This window comes from Argiope bruennichi, chromosome 1 (assembly GCF_947563725.1).
Source record: "Argiope bruennichi chromosome 1, qqArgBrue1.1, whole genome shotgun sequence".
NCBI classification, from domain to species: Eukaryota; Metazoa; Arthropoda; class Arachnida; order Araneae; family Araneidae; genus Argiope; species Argiope bruennichi.
In genome coordinates, this window is record NC_079151.1 from 84,546,522 (window position 1) to 84,565,507 (window position 18,986).

The 18,986-nt window shown below is 26.4% G+C and overlaps 1 protein-coding gene across 1 annotated transcript in view; it reads left to right on the forward strand.

Annotated features, from left to right (window-relative positions):
* The first annotated feature begins 1,479 nt into the window (after window positions 1–1,479).
* Window positions 1,480–18,986, forward strand: part of LOC129975954 (uncharacterized) — a 37,240-nt gene continuing 19,733 nt past the window's right edge. The window contains exons 1-10 of the mRNA XM_056089264.1: window positions 1,480–1,670; window positions 5,466–6,006; window positions 8,306–8,449; window positions 8,574–8,656; window positions 14,657–14,751; window positions 14,854–14,987; window positions 15,294–15,376; window positions 15,531–15,572; window positions 17,821–17,881; window positions 18,171–18,254. Coding sequence (XP_055945239.1) covers window positions 5,637–6,006; window positions 8,306–8,449; window positions 8,574–8,656; window positions 14,657–14,751; window positions 14,854–14,987; window positions 15,294–15,376; window positions 15,531–15,572; window positions 17,821–17,881; window positions 18,171–18,254 — 1,096 coding nt within the window. The 5' untranslated portion in view covers window positions 1,480–1,670; window positions 5,466–5,636. The remainder of the gene's footprint in view (window positions 1,671–5,465; window positions 6,007–8,305; window positions 8,450–8,573; window positions 8,657–14,656; window positions 14,752–14,853; window positions 14,988–15,293; window positions 15,377–15,530; window positions 15,573–17,820; window positions 17,882–18,170; window positions 18,255–18,986) is intronic.

Genomic DNA, 18,986 nt, shown 5'->3' on the forward strand with positions numbered 1-18,986 from the left:
CTGAACTCGGCAAAGCTACTGATTTGAAACCAGCTCTGTCCTTGTCGCCGGATACAGACATATCTCCGCCTTACCTCAACAGCAACCGCTACCGCGACGTCTCAGTGCCATTCCAGAGCAATAGTAAAATTGTTTTTATACTTTTATTCATATGACATTGCCTAATGACAGCTTTTTATTTCATAATCAAGGCACGCAAAAATCCTTAAAAAGTTGCAAAAAGTGTGTTTTTATGAAGCTTTATTGCCCTTGCGCACCTCAAGATATATTCTAATAATTTTTATTCATCTTATCTATACCAAAAGGCAACTCTTCCGCGCTATTATAAATTAAAAATCAAAAGTTGATTATTTTGTAAAAAAAACTTTAGAATGTAGCAAAAATTTCAATTTTATGAAACTTTAACGTCCTTGCGGCACCTCAAGACCTACTCCAATATTTTTCATATTTATAATTTATTTTATCTACACCAAAAGGTAACTTTTCCGTGCTATTATAAATTAAAAATCTAAAATAGTTTTTTTCGTTACGCACTATTATACAGCACCAACGCATACATATACAAACAGACACACACATTTGTCTTTATTAGTAGTATAGAATAAAGGGAAAAGTTTGCTAACTTTAAGATAAAAGCTGTGGTTAAGTACTTATTTCCCTCGAAACTATTGCAAGCTAATAGCAAGCATTTGGAACAAATATTTAAAAAAAATATTATTCAAAAAATCTTGGATAATACATGTCTATGGCATATCATTTGCTTTTTAATTTCCGTAAATCTACACTTACTCTCTACCTTTTCCATTCTTTAAATTCCGACTTAATCATCAGTTATGTATGATAAACAATGTTTACTACACGAATCTCAAGGAATATTATCGTTCAATCTGAATATAGAGATCAGGCTATTGTGGTGAATAGCATATAAGCCAGTAACAGCGCTTCTACCCGAACAGCTTTTGGTATAATTGTTAAGTTACTGGAGTGCTAACCAGAAGATCCCAGGTTCTATCCTAGCGCATCCCATACCGCTTCACTATTAAAAACTCCCGCTCTTGCAAGACGCTCGGTTGTAACTAGGTGACTCTCGTGAATTACTTTCAAATCTCCTGGATTCGGGGATAATCTTGCATTCATCATGAATAATGATTAGTATCGATAGAACGCCTATATTCCCAGTGTCTTGACAAATGGTTAATTAATTTATATTTCTTAAGGCAACCTTTTTTTTTTAATAAAATTAATCAGTTCAGCACACACTTCATTTTCTTGTTGAGTTTTCAAGATTTCTGAGTCTGTCATCAATTGCTATGCAGCAGAAGAGGATTGGAGAGATCAGATTTGAAGTTTAATGTACAGAATCGGATTGCGAAACAATAACCCTCCAGTCCGAATTGAAAGACATTTCACTAACATAACAGCTCTTTCCATTTCTGGCAACAGTAAATAAGACGCTTCTTTTGTTTATATATTCGAAACTTTCTGTTCGTTTTTCGAGCAGTCTTTCTAGAGAGTTTCTATCTAATTTTTATGATAAAACAAATTGAAATAATTTGTTTGTAGTTGAAATTCTAGTAAAATTTTAAATATGTAAGAAACTTCTTTTCGCATGAATTTTCATTTCAATCCTTTTTTAGTGAGTAGTTTCAATGTGCAATGTTAAAGCATCGGTAAGTCATTGTTTACACCGGTTGGAAATTTTTATATTTAAAAATTGACTCGAATTTTTATGGATCATTTCAATAAATGTAATTAATTGCCTTATTATTATTTCTTTGTTATTGGTTTAAGTTTCTTTTGTCTTGTTTTAAATGCTTTAAAAATATCGTACTGTTTATTTAAAAATGGGCAATAAGAAATCTATTATTATTTTATTTGACAAAATTATTATGTATTTCTATTATTTTTCCACTTATTATGTTTTTATCATTTTTAAGATTTGTTTGTTTCAGTAATAATCTGGTGAAACAATGATCCATTATGTCATTTGGCAGTTAAATATTAAAATGACACTATTATCAATAAATTTTTTATTGAAAGAAATATTTCCTACATTAATTTTTGTAAAGTCTACTATCAATCTGAAAAAATTTTAAACCATCCAATCTGAAATATTTATTATTGTATTTTCTTTATATTTTTATACTGTATTCCTAAAATCGCTACTTCTACATGTTCTTAATTTATGCATATTTTTTTACTCTTGGGACTATGTTTGATGATTTTATAACTCCAGCTCTTATTTAAGTCACTGAAGAAAATTCGCTTTGACATTCTAAATCCTGAAATTTTCGGAACTGACAGTTTGATATTCTTTTTTCTTGTAATGGAATATTTATCTGTGATTTATATGACATTTAAAATGGGCATCAGGTATTTTTTAAAAAACTCTAAAACTTTATTGAATGCTAGAGAATTATATAGATAGAGAGAATTATATAGATTTTGATGAAAACGCTACTTTATAACTGTATAGAAAATGCCACATGACTCAAGGTGAATTACAAGTTGACATGCTCAAATTTTCAATTTGAGGACAATGCTTTAAGCATTTTTGAAGCTTTGGAAAGACTTAGTTGATCGCTTCATTACAATTATTTACAATTTACTTCGTTACAGTGTCAATTTTCAGTATAATTAATTTATAATATAACTATAATAATATTTAAAATAAGAAAGCTATAATATATATAATTTAAAAATATTTACATATATATATATATACAAAAGATGCAATGAACGAATCTTAACAAAATTCAAAATAAAAAGCAGAAAACTCCATGCTAAGTAAAGATGAACAAGGATACTGATAAAAAAACAAACACTCATCAAATTTCAGAAACTCAGAGTAAGAGACACTAATTTCCAAGAATTATAACTCTTTCAAACAATGTTCCTTGTATTGAATTAATTTTCTATGAGAAACAGCAAGAACAGGAACTAAAAACATAGGTATTGTCTTTCCGTCATAGCTTCCCGCTACATAACAGGATCGACACAGTGTTTCAGCTGATCGAACACCTGATTTTATCTAATAATTATACATATGCTTTTTTATTTAAAAAATATAGAATAAATAGTTTAAAATACAGCCAGCAAAATAATGTTAAAAATTTTTTAAACAATTTTTTTCACTTGAAAAAATTAACAACATTCTTAGAAAAAAAAGGCTTTTACATAGTGTGCTATAGCAGAAAAGTAAGCATGTGCTTGATTTAAACTGGTATTTATTGTTAAAAAAGAAAGTTAAATGTGAGTCCTGAACAAATTTTTTTCATTTATAATTGAATTTAACAATTTTAGAAGAGAGTGAAGTTAGGTGTTCCATGTAAAGGGTAGTAGAATACTGAGCATCAAAGGATGCCAAGTGTTCTATTTAAATCATTTTTGTAATTGTTAGATAACTTAACTCTAATTTTCCAGAAAAATTGAAGTACTTTGAAAAAATATGTGAGGATGTGTCTTTTTCAATTAAAAAAATTTGATTACTTGCCAAAAAGAGCTGTTTGTCCAATTAACTTCTTAAATATCATGCTCATTATCATATAAGCATATCATTGCCCAAACTAATTAAGCTGAAATTAAATCATTTAAAGATGTTATAATTTGATCTTAAAACATATATATAAAACACTAATGTGCATTTCTCAGAAATGTCTCTTTTTAATTATTATTTAAGGACAAGATGTTTAAGGATAAGATAAGGATGTTTTAGACTACTTCTTTAAACAAATTTAAATTTATTCACCTTTCCTGTTTTTCATGCTTTACATGATCTTTTTTTATGTTTGCTTATAAAAAGAATATATATATATATATATCATCCAAAAATACTTCTAGAATGTCTTAGCAATATACTTTTGGATAATTTGAGATAAAGCAGCTGAAGTGAGCCTTAATCACCAAAAACTTCGAACTAGACTGAAGCTTTAATTTAAATTATATCATAGAGCATTTTTACAGCTGCCATTAATTCAGTACTTTGCTAATTAAGAAAGCTGGAAAATGTTATTAGAAATGCTCTGCATAAAGCCCAGAAAAACTTACTCAAAGAAAAGATTTAAAAGAAATAAGTCTTAAGCAATTTAATTGAGTGCTGAAATAACCGTAATCGTTCCCTTTTAATTCGCTTTAACCTTAATCATTCGTACTTTTGCTGAAGTTAAAAATGAAATTTAAAAAATACATTCTTTGAATATTAATTTTGAAATAGGATTTTCACTTCTGCTTTTGTTTCGTAGTATATACACTTTTTGAAGATCCACACATTATAATTTGTTTTACCTATTTAATTAAATTTGTGTTCTGGTCTTTTAGAATGAACAAGTTGAAATTTTTTTAAAAATATGCATTCTGCACTAATATTTGATAATCTGTGAAATGAGTAATTTGATCAAACAAACTGGCTGCCAAAGGCACTAATTAAATAGAATTCATAAACATCTGAAGTATTTCATGGTTTCTTAATTATATCAGCAAGGCAGTACATTCCTGAAAGGGAGGATGTCATTTAATTAGATTATAAAATTGGCAGGTGTGGTCTCCCTGAATGTTTTAGGTTTGCTTTCCAATTATGATCTTATCCCTCCACATAAAATTATTGACCTTTTGTAAGGTACAAATATTTTGCATGTCATTAGTGAACAATAGTTATGAAACATAGTAGCTTGGTATGTACTTAACATTTCTATGGAATATGTTGCACAAATTTATATTTTAGCCATCTTTTTTGCTGAAAATGAAACCAAAATTTGACTCGCGACTATACTTGTAGTTACAAGATAGCATACTGGATTTCATTAATTGAATCATTCCATATATGAGTTATTGCATTTACATACATGTGAAAGTATAAACCAACATACAGTCAACCTTTTTTTTTTTTAGATTTTTTTCAAAATTTAAGGAGAATTTATATTTTAGATGCTAAACCTGTGTATCAAATTTTATTTACTAGCTCTTTGTGTTTTGAAGTTATTGAGTTCACTTGTAATTAAATAGTTATACAGACTTCTTGTTAATTAATTTTATGCATAATTTGATTGAAATCTACAAATTTGGTTGTACCAAATTTTATCCATCTAATTCAAAGCATTTTATATTTATCTTGTTTGCAGTCATAATGTAAAAAAAAAGTTTCTCAAACTCGGATAATCTGAAAAGTGAAAATTCTTTAGAATCTCGACTTCAAATTTTTTGATGATTACAATACTTTTTTAATATTTTGTATACAAGAAGTAAAAAAGTAAAATATTTTTGGGGCTAAAAAGCTGACTTTTGTGATAAAATAAGATTAAAGTAAATGGTTTCATGTAATGTTTAATAAGAAGATAAATGAGTTTACACTAAAAAAAATTTTTGATTTTTATAAGTAATTTAAAAATAATTTATTAATTTATTTTCAAGTCAAGCTTTTTCATTTTTTTTTATCTTGCATACTAATATGCTTATATATATTCTTTCAGGTTGTGGAATTGTTTTCTTTCAGAATATTTTACAATCATTTCTAATGATTTATATGTATTAAATAACAAGCTGTTAAAATCGAGGAACATTTTCATTAAGAGTATGTGATAATGCAAACATCAGGCATTCCATACCATTAGGAAAAATTCAGCTACTGATTAATTGATCTAATGGCACATGAAGAACGTCCTATTTTAAGTATGACAGAAATCAAGCAAGAATTACCACAGGAACAAGAATCTATTAATTACAATGCTGATATGGTTGTTAAAGAAGAAGTCCAAGAACAAACATCTGACTCTGCGTCTTCAATTACTATAGAAGAAGAAACAAATAAATCTCCAGTTCTATCAGCTGAAAGAACTAATGCACTAAGTAAGGAACAAAAAGATATTACTGTCAAGCCATTAAATGCAGAAGTTAAAGCTTCAGGAAGACGTGGTCGAAGGAGAAAAATATATGACAACAATGATGATCCTGAAACTATCAAAGAAAAAAGGAAAAAACGAGCTGTAGAACTAAAACTTAGGAATTTGAAATGTAAGAATAATTAATATTGTTATACTCTATTTTTGGAATTAATTTTCATGTTATTTTGTTTTCTATTTTTCATTCATGAAATAATGAAATAATTCATAAAAAAAATTCTATACATTTTTCGTGGAAAAAATTAGATAACCTTTTTGTTACTTGTACCTTATTTAATTCATTCTTTGTCAAATAGATTTGTATCTTGATCTCTTGAAATATATACTGAAAATAATATGTAATATAAATGATTAGCATATAAGTAAAAAAAAAAGTAATTTTTATATGAAAATTAAGTTTGAAGGTAGTATCTTATCTGTTTTACCTGAATATATTTATTTTTTAAATCCAAAAAAAATATTTGCCTGGTATACAAGTGTTTTTTTTAATTAATATTACTCAGAACTATCTTTAGATCAATCACTCAGCTAGAATGCAACCAAATTCAATACTAAGATTAATGACAACAAGAAGGAAAAATGATTGTCTAAAAAAAAGTTCAGAAAGTTATTAATAAAGAAAAATTTGGCATTGTTGTAGTCTATATATCTGAAAATTTGCATGAAACAGATAAAATTTGCAAATGCAAATGCATGTTTACTTAATAACAGCAGTGCAAGTAATTTACTTTATTAAAAAAAAGGGGGAGGGGGACACTAAAGGACATGAAATTGTGCTCCAAAATGTATCTCACTTTCTCTCAGCACATGTTAGGTATGTTGTTGCTTTATCTGTACCAATAGAATGTGGCCACTGCTCTTCATTAGTTTATATGACCTATGTTAACACCTAAATCAATTAATGCATTAAAAGGTAAGACTTGGAAGTTTGATGGTGTAAGATTCTTAGTAGTTTGGTCTGAATGAAAGCAGAAATTGATGCAAAAGCAAACTTTTATTGATATTGAAACTGCAATGATTGATGGTGCCCAGAGCTGATATTAACAGTGTGTGGGAAGTGGTGCTCTGAAGTTGCATTCAAATCTTTCAATGGTATAGAAAATTTTGTAGAAAGTTCTTTTCTTCACTTTTAGTATTTTGTAGAAAGTTCTACATTTCTTGTGGGTTTGTAGATCATTGATGCTTAATTGTGGAGACATGAGACTGCTTTCCATCTAAAGAGGACTGGTAATGTTCACAATTCTTGCATTTGGTATCGAAACAATCTCGTGCTTCTCAGAAAATCCTGTTGCTTTCATTAAAACTTGTTTTTTGCTATGGCTTTATTGCAGATATCATCATAAAGGGATTCCTTTTTGAAAAATTAATGTAAATAAGGCACATATTTATACCATTACAAGGCAAAGATATGATATCCTGACAAGATTTATTAGTCTACAACTTTAGCAGAAATAGCTGCTAAATCAAATAACTTTTATACAAGTTGAAGTTGTATTATACGGTGGCCAATTAGTATAGTGACTGTTGCATCATAAGTTGTTTTTCTCCTTTTGCATAGCTATCTCTATTCTATAAATATAATTCCATTTAACATTTTCCTGCAAGTTTATTTAAAAACCAGGTTAGATCTTGGTACGTCCCAACCTTAAAGGACAAAATATTATAGGTTATGCTGAACATTCCTAATGACCTGTTATATTCATTTGTTGAAAATGTTGTGTATAGGATTTAAATATGTGGTCTAAGAAAAACGTAGTCGTATTGAAAAAGGTCTATAGCCTCACTAAAAAGAAGGTGGGTTTTTTTTTTGGTTTTTTTGATGAAGTGCTATGGTGTGTTGCAATATCATCTCTGTAATACTTGTTGGAGGAATTTCATTTAATACTTAATTTAATAAAGTAATATTGTATTGAGATTTTTTCTCTATCACTCATTTATCTAATTCTCAATTCTGTAGACTTCAATAGTGTTCCCCTATTTTCAATCTTTGGAACTAATTTTTTTTTTCGCATAATTTTTTTTTTCATGTCATAAATAATTTCCCTAACAAATTTTTGTGATATTTAGCTGATAGATCAAGCTATGGATGGCTCTGAATAATGATAGTTTAGGAAAAGAGAAAGGAAAAAACTTTTTTCTAAAGTCCAGCATTAAAACTGAATGTTTTTGTCAATAAGACTGTTCCAAAATACAACACATGCTTTATATTTGTGTTTGTTTTATTTCTGCCTTTTATATTAATACAAATGTTTAAATTAACTGTAACCTATTAAACTATTTCCTTTTCTAATTTCTTTTCATTGTAAAACTTTCTCTTATTATTATTTTGAACTTAATTCTAATAAATGATTTCAATTCATGACTTATTTCGATTCTAATTTTATTTATCCACTAATCTGGAATAATTGTAGGGACTCTAAATCAAGAATCTGATGTGAGTGGAAAAAGGCAAAAAAAAGTCCCACAAAGATTTGAACTTGTTCCAGTTGACAAGCGGAAATCTTGCATGGACGATTGTCAAGGACGAGGAGAAGCTCTAGGAAATATTCCTTGGAGTGAGTATTAAAAAAAAAAAATTCTTTGTGTCTAAAAAGTAGTAACAGTTTTACTCTCAAATTCTAATTACTATTTCTTATTGAATAACGTAGTTCTGTGTCTCTGAGCCGTCATTTTTTTCAGTTCATCAACAGTTACAAACTGCATCTATATATACTTTGCGATTACTCCACAGAACTATTTATCGTAAGCAAGGAATGTTTTCTGTAAGTATTTTAAATTTCAACAATAAACTAAACACAATATTTATAGCTTTAGAATGCTGTTTTAAAAGTTTATTGAATAATTTTGATAGTTAAATTGTGTCTTAACATTAAACTAACTGTGAATGTGAATTCAGTCTTTTTTTAAAGCCTGGAAAATTATTATGGATTATAAATCTGACATAAATTTAAATAATTCAAGATATTAATGTGATACAGGCATATTTTTTGTCTGTTTTATTAGCAAAGCGAAAATTGTTTGAAAAAAGATTGTTTTGTTATGTAGTTGATCAAAATTATTTTTGGAGGAAACTTTAACAATAAAAAAATAATTGCTATATTTAACTTGCTTTTGGGGAGTAGTGGTCTGAAAACTCTGTTATTTATATTTTACCCTATTAATTTCAATATGATCAACATGGCATCTTGATATAGATAACAACTTTCCATTTGTAGTACCAGAAAATTGATTAACCTATAAAACTTTATATAGTCTGAAAATTTCAAAATTATATAGTCTTGGAATCAGTTATTTGTTTTATTACATAGTTCAAGAATAATAATTTCTTTTCCTTTTTGAAAATCTGGAAATTTGAGACTTGAAGAAGTAAAAATAAAACAGTAATAAAGCTAAAATTTAGGCTGTGTAACTACCTCTTTTCACTATAATGAAATAAAATTGTAATTGAACATTTTGCATCTGTTTTGCAAATTATTTTGTGATATTTTATCTTTGTAAGGAATATCATAATAGTTTTTTTCCTTTTCTGTTTAAAATATTTTGCTTCACATCATACATTTTGACAAAAGGAGAACACTTCAAAACCAAATATCTTCATTTATGGCAATAGCTAAATAAACAGATTATCATAGTAAGAGTTCATTTTGAATAGGCAGAAGTTCTTTCAAGTCTTTTACATTGGCATGATTATGCAGATTGGTGATATATGGTATTACATTTTACTTTTGAAAAAAAATTTAACTAAACTCAAAATTATTTGAACAATTCGAAAGCGTGAAAATATCTAATATTCCTGCCATATGTATATAAAGAACAATACAAATCAAAAGTAGGAATTAAGTAATTATTTGTATGTCTAACAATTGCATAATAAGGAGAAAAAAAACAATTAAGAAATCTAAAATTAAAAATATATCAACCAATTCATGCCAAAAAATAAGTTGTCTTCATTTCGTTTGTTTTAAATGTGAGATAATCTGTCTAATATACAATTGATAGTATAATTAATCATAATTATTGCATAATTTTTATAAAAGCTTGTTATTTTAATAAAAAGTAAAATGTTTATTATTAAACATGCATGAAACCTTTTTGAAATTTCTATTTATTTATTTTTCCTGAAGTATATACCTTCACAAACATAAAATTAATAACTCTCATACTATAGTTTTTAGATTTTTTTAACATTTAAATCTGATTTTTGACTTATTTTCAATTTTCACTAGCAGTATAAAATATAATTAACTTTTCAAAGTTTAAATGCAAAAATATTCAGAATTTTAAAATAGTCTAAATGTTTATTCAAGTGTTGCATGCTAGACATCCCAGATGAGAAGCCTTTAAAAAAATGATTTAAATGTTTTTACTTTATCTCTATGAAAAAGGATGTAAAAGTTTATTTTAAGTAGTATTCCAAATGACCATATATTCAATTTTCCAAGTTTAAAAAAAAAACTCACTCCAATTATTTAAAAAAAAAAAAAAAAAAAAAAAACACCCACAAATAATGGCAGTTTGAAAAAGAAAAAAAAAAGCCTTTTTTTTTTTTTTTAAACTACCATTTTAAATTGTAGATTGAAAAATGGGCTTATCTTTTCTCTGAATATCAGTAGTCAAAAGCAGTGTAGCAGTAAAGCATTCTGCTCTAAATGAATGTATTTATTCCTGTTTCCATGTATTCATTTTATCATATTGGGGTTGAAAATTCTTCACTCCTTCAATTTCTTTTTCACATTTTTGTTCAAAGCCCTTTTATTGTCATTTGAGAATATCCTTCAGCTTTGTTAACTGCTATTTTATTATCACAGTCAAGACACTTGAGTAGCAGAAATCTCATGAAATATTCTAATTCTCCTAATTCACATTAATGTGGTTAATTTTTTAGCATCCTGGAATTACATCTTAGAAATAAAGCTATTCAAACCACAGGATGATAAGAAAATAAGTCTATGCTGATATTTCTTTTGTGCTTTTTTTTTTTTTTATTTGCAATGCACTTCCTATAATGTAATGTAGTTTTCTTATCATCATAGTGTTGGGTAATATTTGGCTGTAACTGTTTAATGGAATTACTTCTCTACTACTGCATAAGTTCATTGAATTCCAAAAAAAGAAATAAAATTGTACAAATGATTAAATATTTTCATACAGCATAATAGTATTGCTAACTATAATTTCAATGTGATTTCTATTTCTTTTTTAATGCAGCTCACTAAAATTTCTTATAATTATTATTTAGTAGAGCAAAAGCTTAAATCTGTGTTCTTGTCTCATTTTTTTTAAAAATTTTGACAATGATTGTGGCCAGAAATAAATAAATTATAGCTGTAGATTTATTCAAAACAATGAAATAATTGATCAAAATAAAGTATTGAATTCATAAAATATATTTGCTTTAGAAGTAATGAAACTCAAAACTTCCTGCAAGAATTTACTCTAACTAAAATCTTCAGCACAATTTCCAAATAAAAATAATTTAAAATCAGTAATCAGTGAAGTTTTTTTTCCCCCATTAAAAACAGCTGAATATAATTTGTTTAAAAACTTTGAAATGATTATTGTTTTGAAAATATGTTCTAAAAATGAATTTCGGTATTTTAAAGTTCCATGTGTTAAACAATTCAAATGGTGATCTTATTTAATCGGTTAAAAAGTTATCTATCTTTTGGTTTACGACAAATGTTTCCTTAAATTTCAATTGAAGGCATTAAATATGTTTTATATTTAGAAAAAGCTATAAAAAATGTACTATGATATAATTTTTTTCAAAGAATGGGCTTTTTTCTTTTAGTGAAAATCCTCTTAAAAATACTTTTAGAATTGCATTTTGTGGCATTCAGTGTAAAATTATTAAAATTTCACAGCAAATTAGAAAAGCAAAACAGCACAGAAGTATTCCCTAAATGTAAATGAAGCTAAAATTTGATTTTGTTGTCTAATGCACATTTTAATTTTATTTTAAAAACAATAATGGCACTTCAGAAACAGATGTATTTTATTGCAGTTTGTCTGATTTAATTATTTGTTGTTATCTACCACACTTTAAATATTATTTATGTTGTATTTTCATTGCTAACAAAAATATTGAATTCATATTTAAAAAAAATTGAGAAAAAACAGGTAATAAAAAAAAATTAAACAATTCATTTACTTATGTTATGAATAAAAATCATGTTTATGTTTTGACCATATTAAATTCTTAACACAAATGGTTCTTCTAGAATTGAATTATAAATCTGATCAGTTAATTATCAGTTAATATTTGTGAATGTTAGAATCTATTGTTTTTTTCCATCATTTCACTTTGTATAACTTTAATTATTAATCATAACAATTATTAAAAAAATTAACTGATCAAATGGTTTTATGCTTTATTTTAAGTCATACCTGCCAAAAAAAAATTATTAATTAAAAAGAAAAAAAATTAAAGAAAATTGAAAAATTGGGGCAATCAAAAGAATGTTAAGTGAAAAGTTTTTGATTATCGACACAAACTTGAATGGTAAAAATAAGGAAGAGCACATTGATGATAGAAAAATGTATCAAAAACAGATTTCATAGCTTCAGGAAATAAATCAAATCAAATTCCTGAATCATCTATAAATATTGATTGAACTAATCGAAATGAAATAAAGAAGCAATTATAAAACTCAGTTTTTATTCAGAAAGTATATTTTATTATGATGGAAAAAATGCAAAAATTATTTTATTTCAAAATGTCAAAACTATTTAGGAAAGATCAAGAATCTTAGTATTGCTTATACTACATACTTCCTACATCTTAATATTATCATTATTAAAAATTTGTGTAGCATTGAAACTACAATCACAAACACAATTGTGCAAGAGCATTTATAAATATTGAAATTTATAATCCTGCAATTTCTTAAAAAAAAAAAAAAAAAAAAAACTGTTTCAAGATTCTATTTTTTCTGAACTGGAATCTGAAATCACTGCTCTCAATTTTAATCACAAATTCATCCATTAGCTCTTCTAAAATTCCATCTTTTTCTCAATAATTCAATTCCCCATCCTCTTAGTTTTTTCACTTAATGGCAATGTATTTCCCATTCTTTAGAAGTACTCTGCCCATAGCTTGGCACAATAGTCTTCATAAAATCTCCAAACTCAAATCACCAGTGATATTTCTTTCTTTGATAAACTTTTTAAGTGTAAATCAAATGTATTCAATAGTGCTTAGATCTCAGTTGTAAGGAAAAAGTCATAAAACATGATGCCCGTTTTCATTTATTACACTTCAATCTTATATATGATTTTTTTAGTACAGTTCCTATCAAAACTAGTGTATGCAATTCTGCTTTTTGCATTTTCATGCCACAAGGTTTCCCATTATATATCAGGCAAGTGATCATTTCTTCCTTTGTGCTGTATTTTGTAGGCATCAGTTTGCAAATTTCATGTGATGAGCAATGCCCTTGTACACTACACTTTTCAGTTGTAAATTTAAAATGAGTTTTTTCCAACACTCATTTCTTAAAATTTTTGGTCATGTTAGTCTCCACTTTTGGTTGATGCTTTGTAGATTAATTCAGCACCAAGAATAGATCCCATGTATGAACCAGCATGTATAGTAATCAATCAATTTTTTTAATTTACATTTATTTCGGCCCCTGAAATTGTGTCAATTTGCCAACATTTTCTAAATGTTAAACTGCTTATCTACATTTTATCAGTAAAAACTATCTGGCAACTATTTTTTTATATATTGCCTCATTTTTCACAAGTAGTTAGTTATTCCTCCAAAATGCAAGATTGGATCATTTGATTAATAGTTTTCTTTAATTTGTGCATTTCCTCTGTCAAAAATTTATGGAGTATAATACTTCCCTCAGTGATTCCTTTTTCCAATGAAAATTTAACTTCTCTTACAACACAGGAAATAATTTTCTTAGAGAAGGCACTGCCTTTTATTGGATGTAAAAATCTTGGATTCTTTGTTAAACAACATATTTATCAAAGTCATTAATTTCACAATTTTGGTGACTAGGCCTTTTATAGGTATTTCCAGGTGTTCTAAAAACTTTCATTTTGTCCAATGTTAAAACTTCATTTTTAATTTTTCTAATTTGTGAGTTTTGCCATTCTAGTCACTTGAAGTTCTTTTCATAACTTGTGGAAAAGCAAACTTCAAAGATTACATTGCAGTTTGCTCAGAGCAAAGTTCTGCAAAATTATGCACTATTTTATGTGCTTGTGATTTTAAAGTCTCTCCTTACTTAGATTGAAAGGACATTTTTAAAGAAAGTCAAAATTTAAGAGGCAAGGGAAAAAAAATGTGCATAAAAAATGCAATTAATATTAATCAGTAAAAAGGTTTATAAAATATAAAAGAAATAAGCTAAGTGAATATGAAGATGTGCAACTGCAGCTAAAACGAAAAAGCAAATGATCAGCAGCTTTTTATCACTTTAAATTGATACCAAGAGAAAAATGAAATCCCTAGATTTTAATCAGATTCCTCCTTTTCAAAATAGTTTTTCCTTAACAAAATCTTTTTCTATAATGTCTGTCATAGATGAAGATGTTTGGTAAGAAAGGTTCTCCTGGTGAACAAACAGTAATTTATTAACTAGCCTGTATTTAGTTTTTTGTTCACTTATTCATGCCTTTCAATTTATTTTTTTAAGACTTCAATAAAGCAGATTTTTAACACTTAAATTATATTTAAATCAATTTATATATATATTGGTGTTCTGTGACTCTTAATTTTAATTGTAAGTATTAAAATGTTTTCTTAAAAGGAAAAACATATAAGGAGAAGTGTTGTGAAATTTACTGGTTTCCCCTTTGATGGGACACATCCAGAAATTAGAAAAAGAAGAGAACAGTTAGAAAGGTTAGTAACTTTTGATTATAATTTGAAATATTTATGGTTGTTATATTATGTTTTAAAAAATATTCATAAGCATTCAAAAATATGTATTTTTCTCCTCCATAGAGCCAATGTTGGAGCTTTAGGAAATCTTTGCGATTTACTTGCTCTTCGTCGAGCAAGCAAAGATGTAATGATTGATAGAATTATTGGTTTCTTACTCTTTCCTACACATGAAAGCGTGGAAAATTATTTACAAGGTGCATTTAAAATATATTATTCTGGAATTTATTCTGTTAATTTTCTATAATTTATATCAAATAAAATCTAAATATTCCTCTAATATATATTTTTATTTGATTCCTTTAAATTTTCTACTATTTAAATTAACCAAAAAATTTGCATTATGTTGGATAATCTGAATCAAAAGCCAATTTTTATTAAATGAAAAAATATTGTATGTGTAATTAACATTAAATCTCAGAATTCTTCTTTTGTAATCATAAATAACAAATGTGATTATTACTTTGATAACTGGATATCAACCTGTATTTTTATCTTTCTAGATGCAATGGCTGAAAAATTACAACAATCAAAAATTATATGTGCTAAAGCTGCTGTTTGTTCCCCAAACTTGCCAGCTTCTCAGGTTTGTTAATTTAAAAATTTTGATAAACTTTGTTAGTTTTAAATGTTTTTCTTATTGGCTTTTTAATATGCTCATTTATATCTTGTTTCAAACATTTGATATTTTTATTTTTATGATATTTTATTCTATTTTTCATTTTTATTGTTCTCTCCAGAGACCAGATCCATTTCACTTTCTATTGGCTCAAGAGAATCAAGTAAGTTTGTTTGCTCCAAGGTTCATATAAAGTGTTATATTGATATAATCTTTTTGTAAATATTACTAGATATTTGTTTTATATTTAATTTTTTTACTATTGATTTGCCTTTTTAAAGAAATATATTATTAAATTGAATCACTACACTATTCACTTTGTTTGCTGCTGTGATTTACAGTTAATCAAAACGGTATCTTATTCTGTCACATCCATTCATACGGTTAGGACAATTGAAATGTTTGCTCACTATTGCCAAACTTGAGTTTAAAAAGTATTGATGGGGGAATAGAAGAGATGCTAGGTGTATGATGTTATTATCATTTTGCTTTCAGCCATTATTAATGATTTAGGAAGAATAAATTATGCCTGTGGCATGGCATTAGCTCTCTCCCTTCCCATTAGTTTTCTGTCTGTAGTATTTTACTAATTACATATACCTAAATCCCATTTTCTATCCCATCCCATTTTTTTAATATATCACTGAAGTAATAATATTTGCAGAAAATTATTTGGATAAAAATATTTTTAAAAGTATATCTAGGGAAAAAAAGGGTGACCATTTATTTAGATGACCCCCCCCCCTTCTGATGAATTGTGCTATCACTTTTTTTTCTTCCAGAAATGGGGGTAAAAGTCCATCTGCCATCAACTACAATGTTTTCCTCTTTATAAATCTAGCTAATTCATATATTGAAATCTAGCAATACCTTAAACATGATGATTTGAAGGTAGTAATTAAAAAATTAGTTAAAAAAATATTGTAAAAATTAGAGAACTAGTATAGCAAATCCACATGGCATCATTAAATAAGTGATTCTAAAAACATTACGTATTTAAGTATAGTTTTCAATGATATTATTGCCATAAAGCTTTAAACAATTGATCATTTATGAAATGGCAAAAATGTATTGTCTTCTTTTGGTGGTGGTGGGGGGGGGGGGCAGGATATTTTGCAAAATCATCACCATAAAACATTAGAATTCTAAAATCAAAAAACCAGTACTGAAAAACTGTTGGTGAGAAAAGTAATGTTTGAAACATATTTAAGATTGTTGTGGAGGTCATTTGATTGCATTACACCTAGATAAAATTATTTTTCACAACAGTTTATAACTCATCCTTACTCCAGAAAGTCAATGGGGAAATACTCCTGATTTTTTAAGTATTTACGAAGATAGTCTATGACCAAAATAATTTCTTGTTATTATAGATGTTTCCATGTTTAGATTAATATTTTCTTGTTTACATTTTGGAAATTTCTAAAATGAAGCTGATTATTGAATGGAACTTGGTATCTAATTTTTCCGACATAAATAAATATTAAATTTATAATCTCAGTTTACTTTAATGCAAAAATCTCCGGCTCTATATTAAAGTACTTTTTTTAAATTCAAAATATAACTTTAAGCATTATCTGAAATTCTACTTTCTATTAATTAGTTCACATTTTGGTGATTATTTTTCAAATTATAATAATTTCATGATTTCTAGTTTTTTCATTTCAAACATAGTATATGAAATGTAATAGAATATGTTTGCATATTTTATTACATTGCATATGCATAGATATATGCAATGTATATAACTACAAGATATACAAATATATATGCAAATATATATTTGCAATATATATATATGCAAAGATAACTACACACTTTAAAAAATTTATTATTTTTTTAAATTACAAAAAATGTATTTATAGTCAATATTTTACTTTGTACATATTTTTCTTCTGTTTATTTCCACTTTTCATATAATTCATAATTACCATAAGCAATTATTTTAATTAAAGTGGGATGCAGCATTCTTCAGTGCTCTTGGAAATACCTCTTTGATAATAGATTAGAATAAGGGTAATAGAATACGAATTTTATTAGAATTTCTCTTATTGTCCTTCCATTTCCTCTTGAGATTTTATAAGAATTTTTATGTTTTTTAATTGCATTCGAAATTTTAGAAAAGTTAAACTTACTTCGAATTTAATCTTGTTAATAATAATCTTGTAATAAATAAATACATGGTAATCTTTATTTTCACAAACATAAAGGCCATAAAAAATTTTCAGATTAAAATTATGGTGGCAGAATTTGATCAGAGTATTTATTTCACTTCCTGTTACTATAATCTCATCTCAAATTAAGAAAAACATTTTAATTACTAGAGAGGAAAAAGTTGTAAAATTAGATTTTAGTGTTATTATACCTTTTATAATATTTAAGTAGCTGCTAATATCTTCTTTTTTTTCTAGGAAGCTATTCAAGATATTTGCAACATTTCACAGGAAGATGCAGTGGACTCTGGAAATTATGGTACTTTTTTTTAAACTAGCTTTTTTTTAAAAATATTTTAAATTTTTTTTCATAGGTGATTATGTAATTCAGAGAATTGTAAAATGTAGTGCAGAACCTTTTTTTTTTTTTTAAGGGACTTTATTTTCTAATTTTTACTTATAATGGCTATTTTAATTGCTATTTAATTTTTAAGGATATTTTATTAAAAAGGATTCATCTTTAGTCATTGGTTGCAGAATCTAATTAATTTTAATTAGTTATTATAATTTAAAAATTTGTTTTAAACAAATGAATTTTTTCTTTCTAGGTGGTGATATAAATAATATTCCTTGGAAGAAACCTGCGTTTTTTTCTGAGGGAAATGGTGTAAAATTAAAGTACATTAGAGCAAGTAATGGTGTAATCTTGAATAATTTTATTAAATTACATTTTTAAATATTAGTGTTCAGCAGTTTTTATTTATATATATATATATAATATAATATATTAAAATATATATTCATATTATAAGTGGTACTTTATTAATATATATAAAATTTATAATGGTATAAACAAATAATTTACATATAGATGGTAATACCAATTTGAATTTTTGAATTGCAAGAAAAATATGTTTGAGAAATTTAAATAATATTATAAATTTTTAAAGCATTTAAGATTGACAGAAGAATATAGGTTTTATTGATGCATGCTAAAATAGAATTCGTCTGTTGTAAGATTAATATATTCATACTCTAATATTAATTGCAACTGTTCAACCTCTTTAATATCAATTCCAACTAAAAGTTCAATATTTGACATAGGTTTATTTGATTTAAATTATTGTTAATGAATGTTCCCGCAATACAGTTTCTCATGATAAAATAATTATTTGTTCTCATTATAAAAATATTTTCTTACGATATGGTACTGTTGACAAAATGTTTTGTATAATTTCTTTTGGCGCTTCTTAAAAATGACCTTTTAAAACGTATTTTTGTAGGAACTGAAATAATAGTAGAATTTATTTTGAAATTTAAAAATATTTAAATTGCAATAGAAGGAACTTAAAAATAAAATGAAATAAAAAGAAAATGAGCAAAAAAGTGAAGCATAAAAATGAAAAGAATTTTGTTAATGGTAA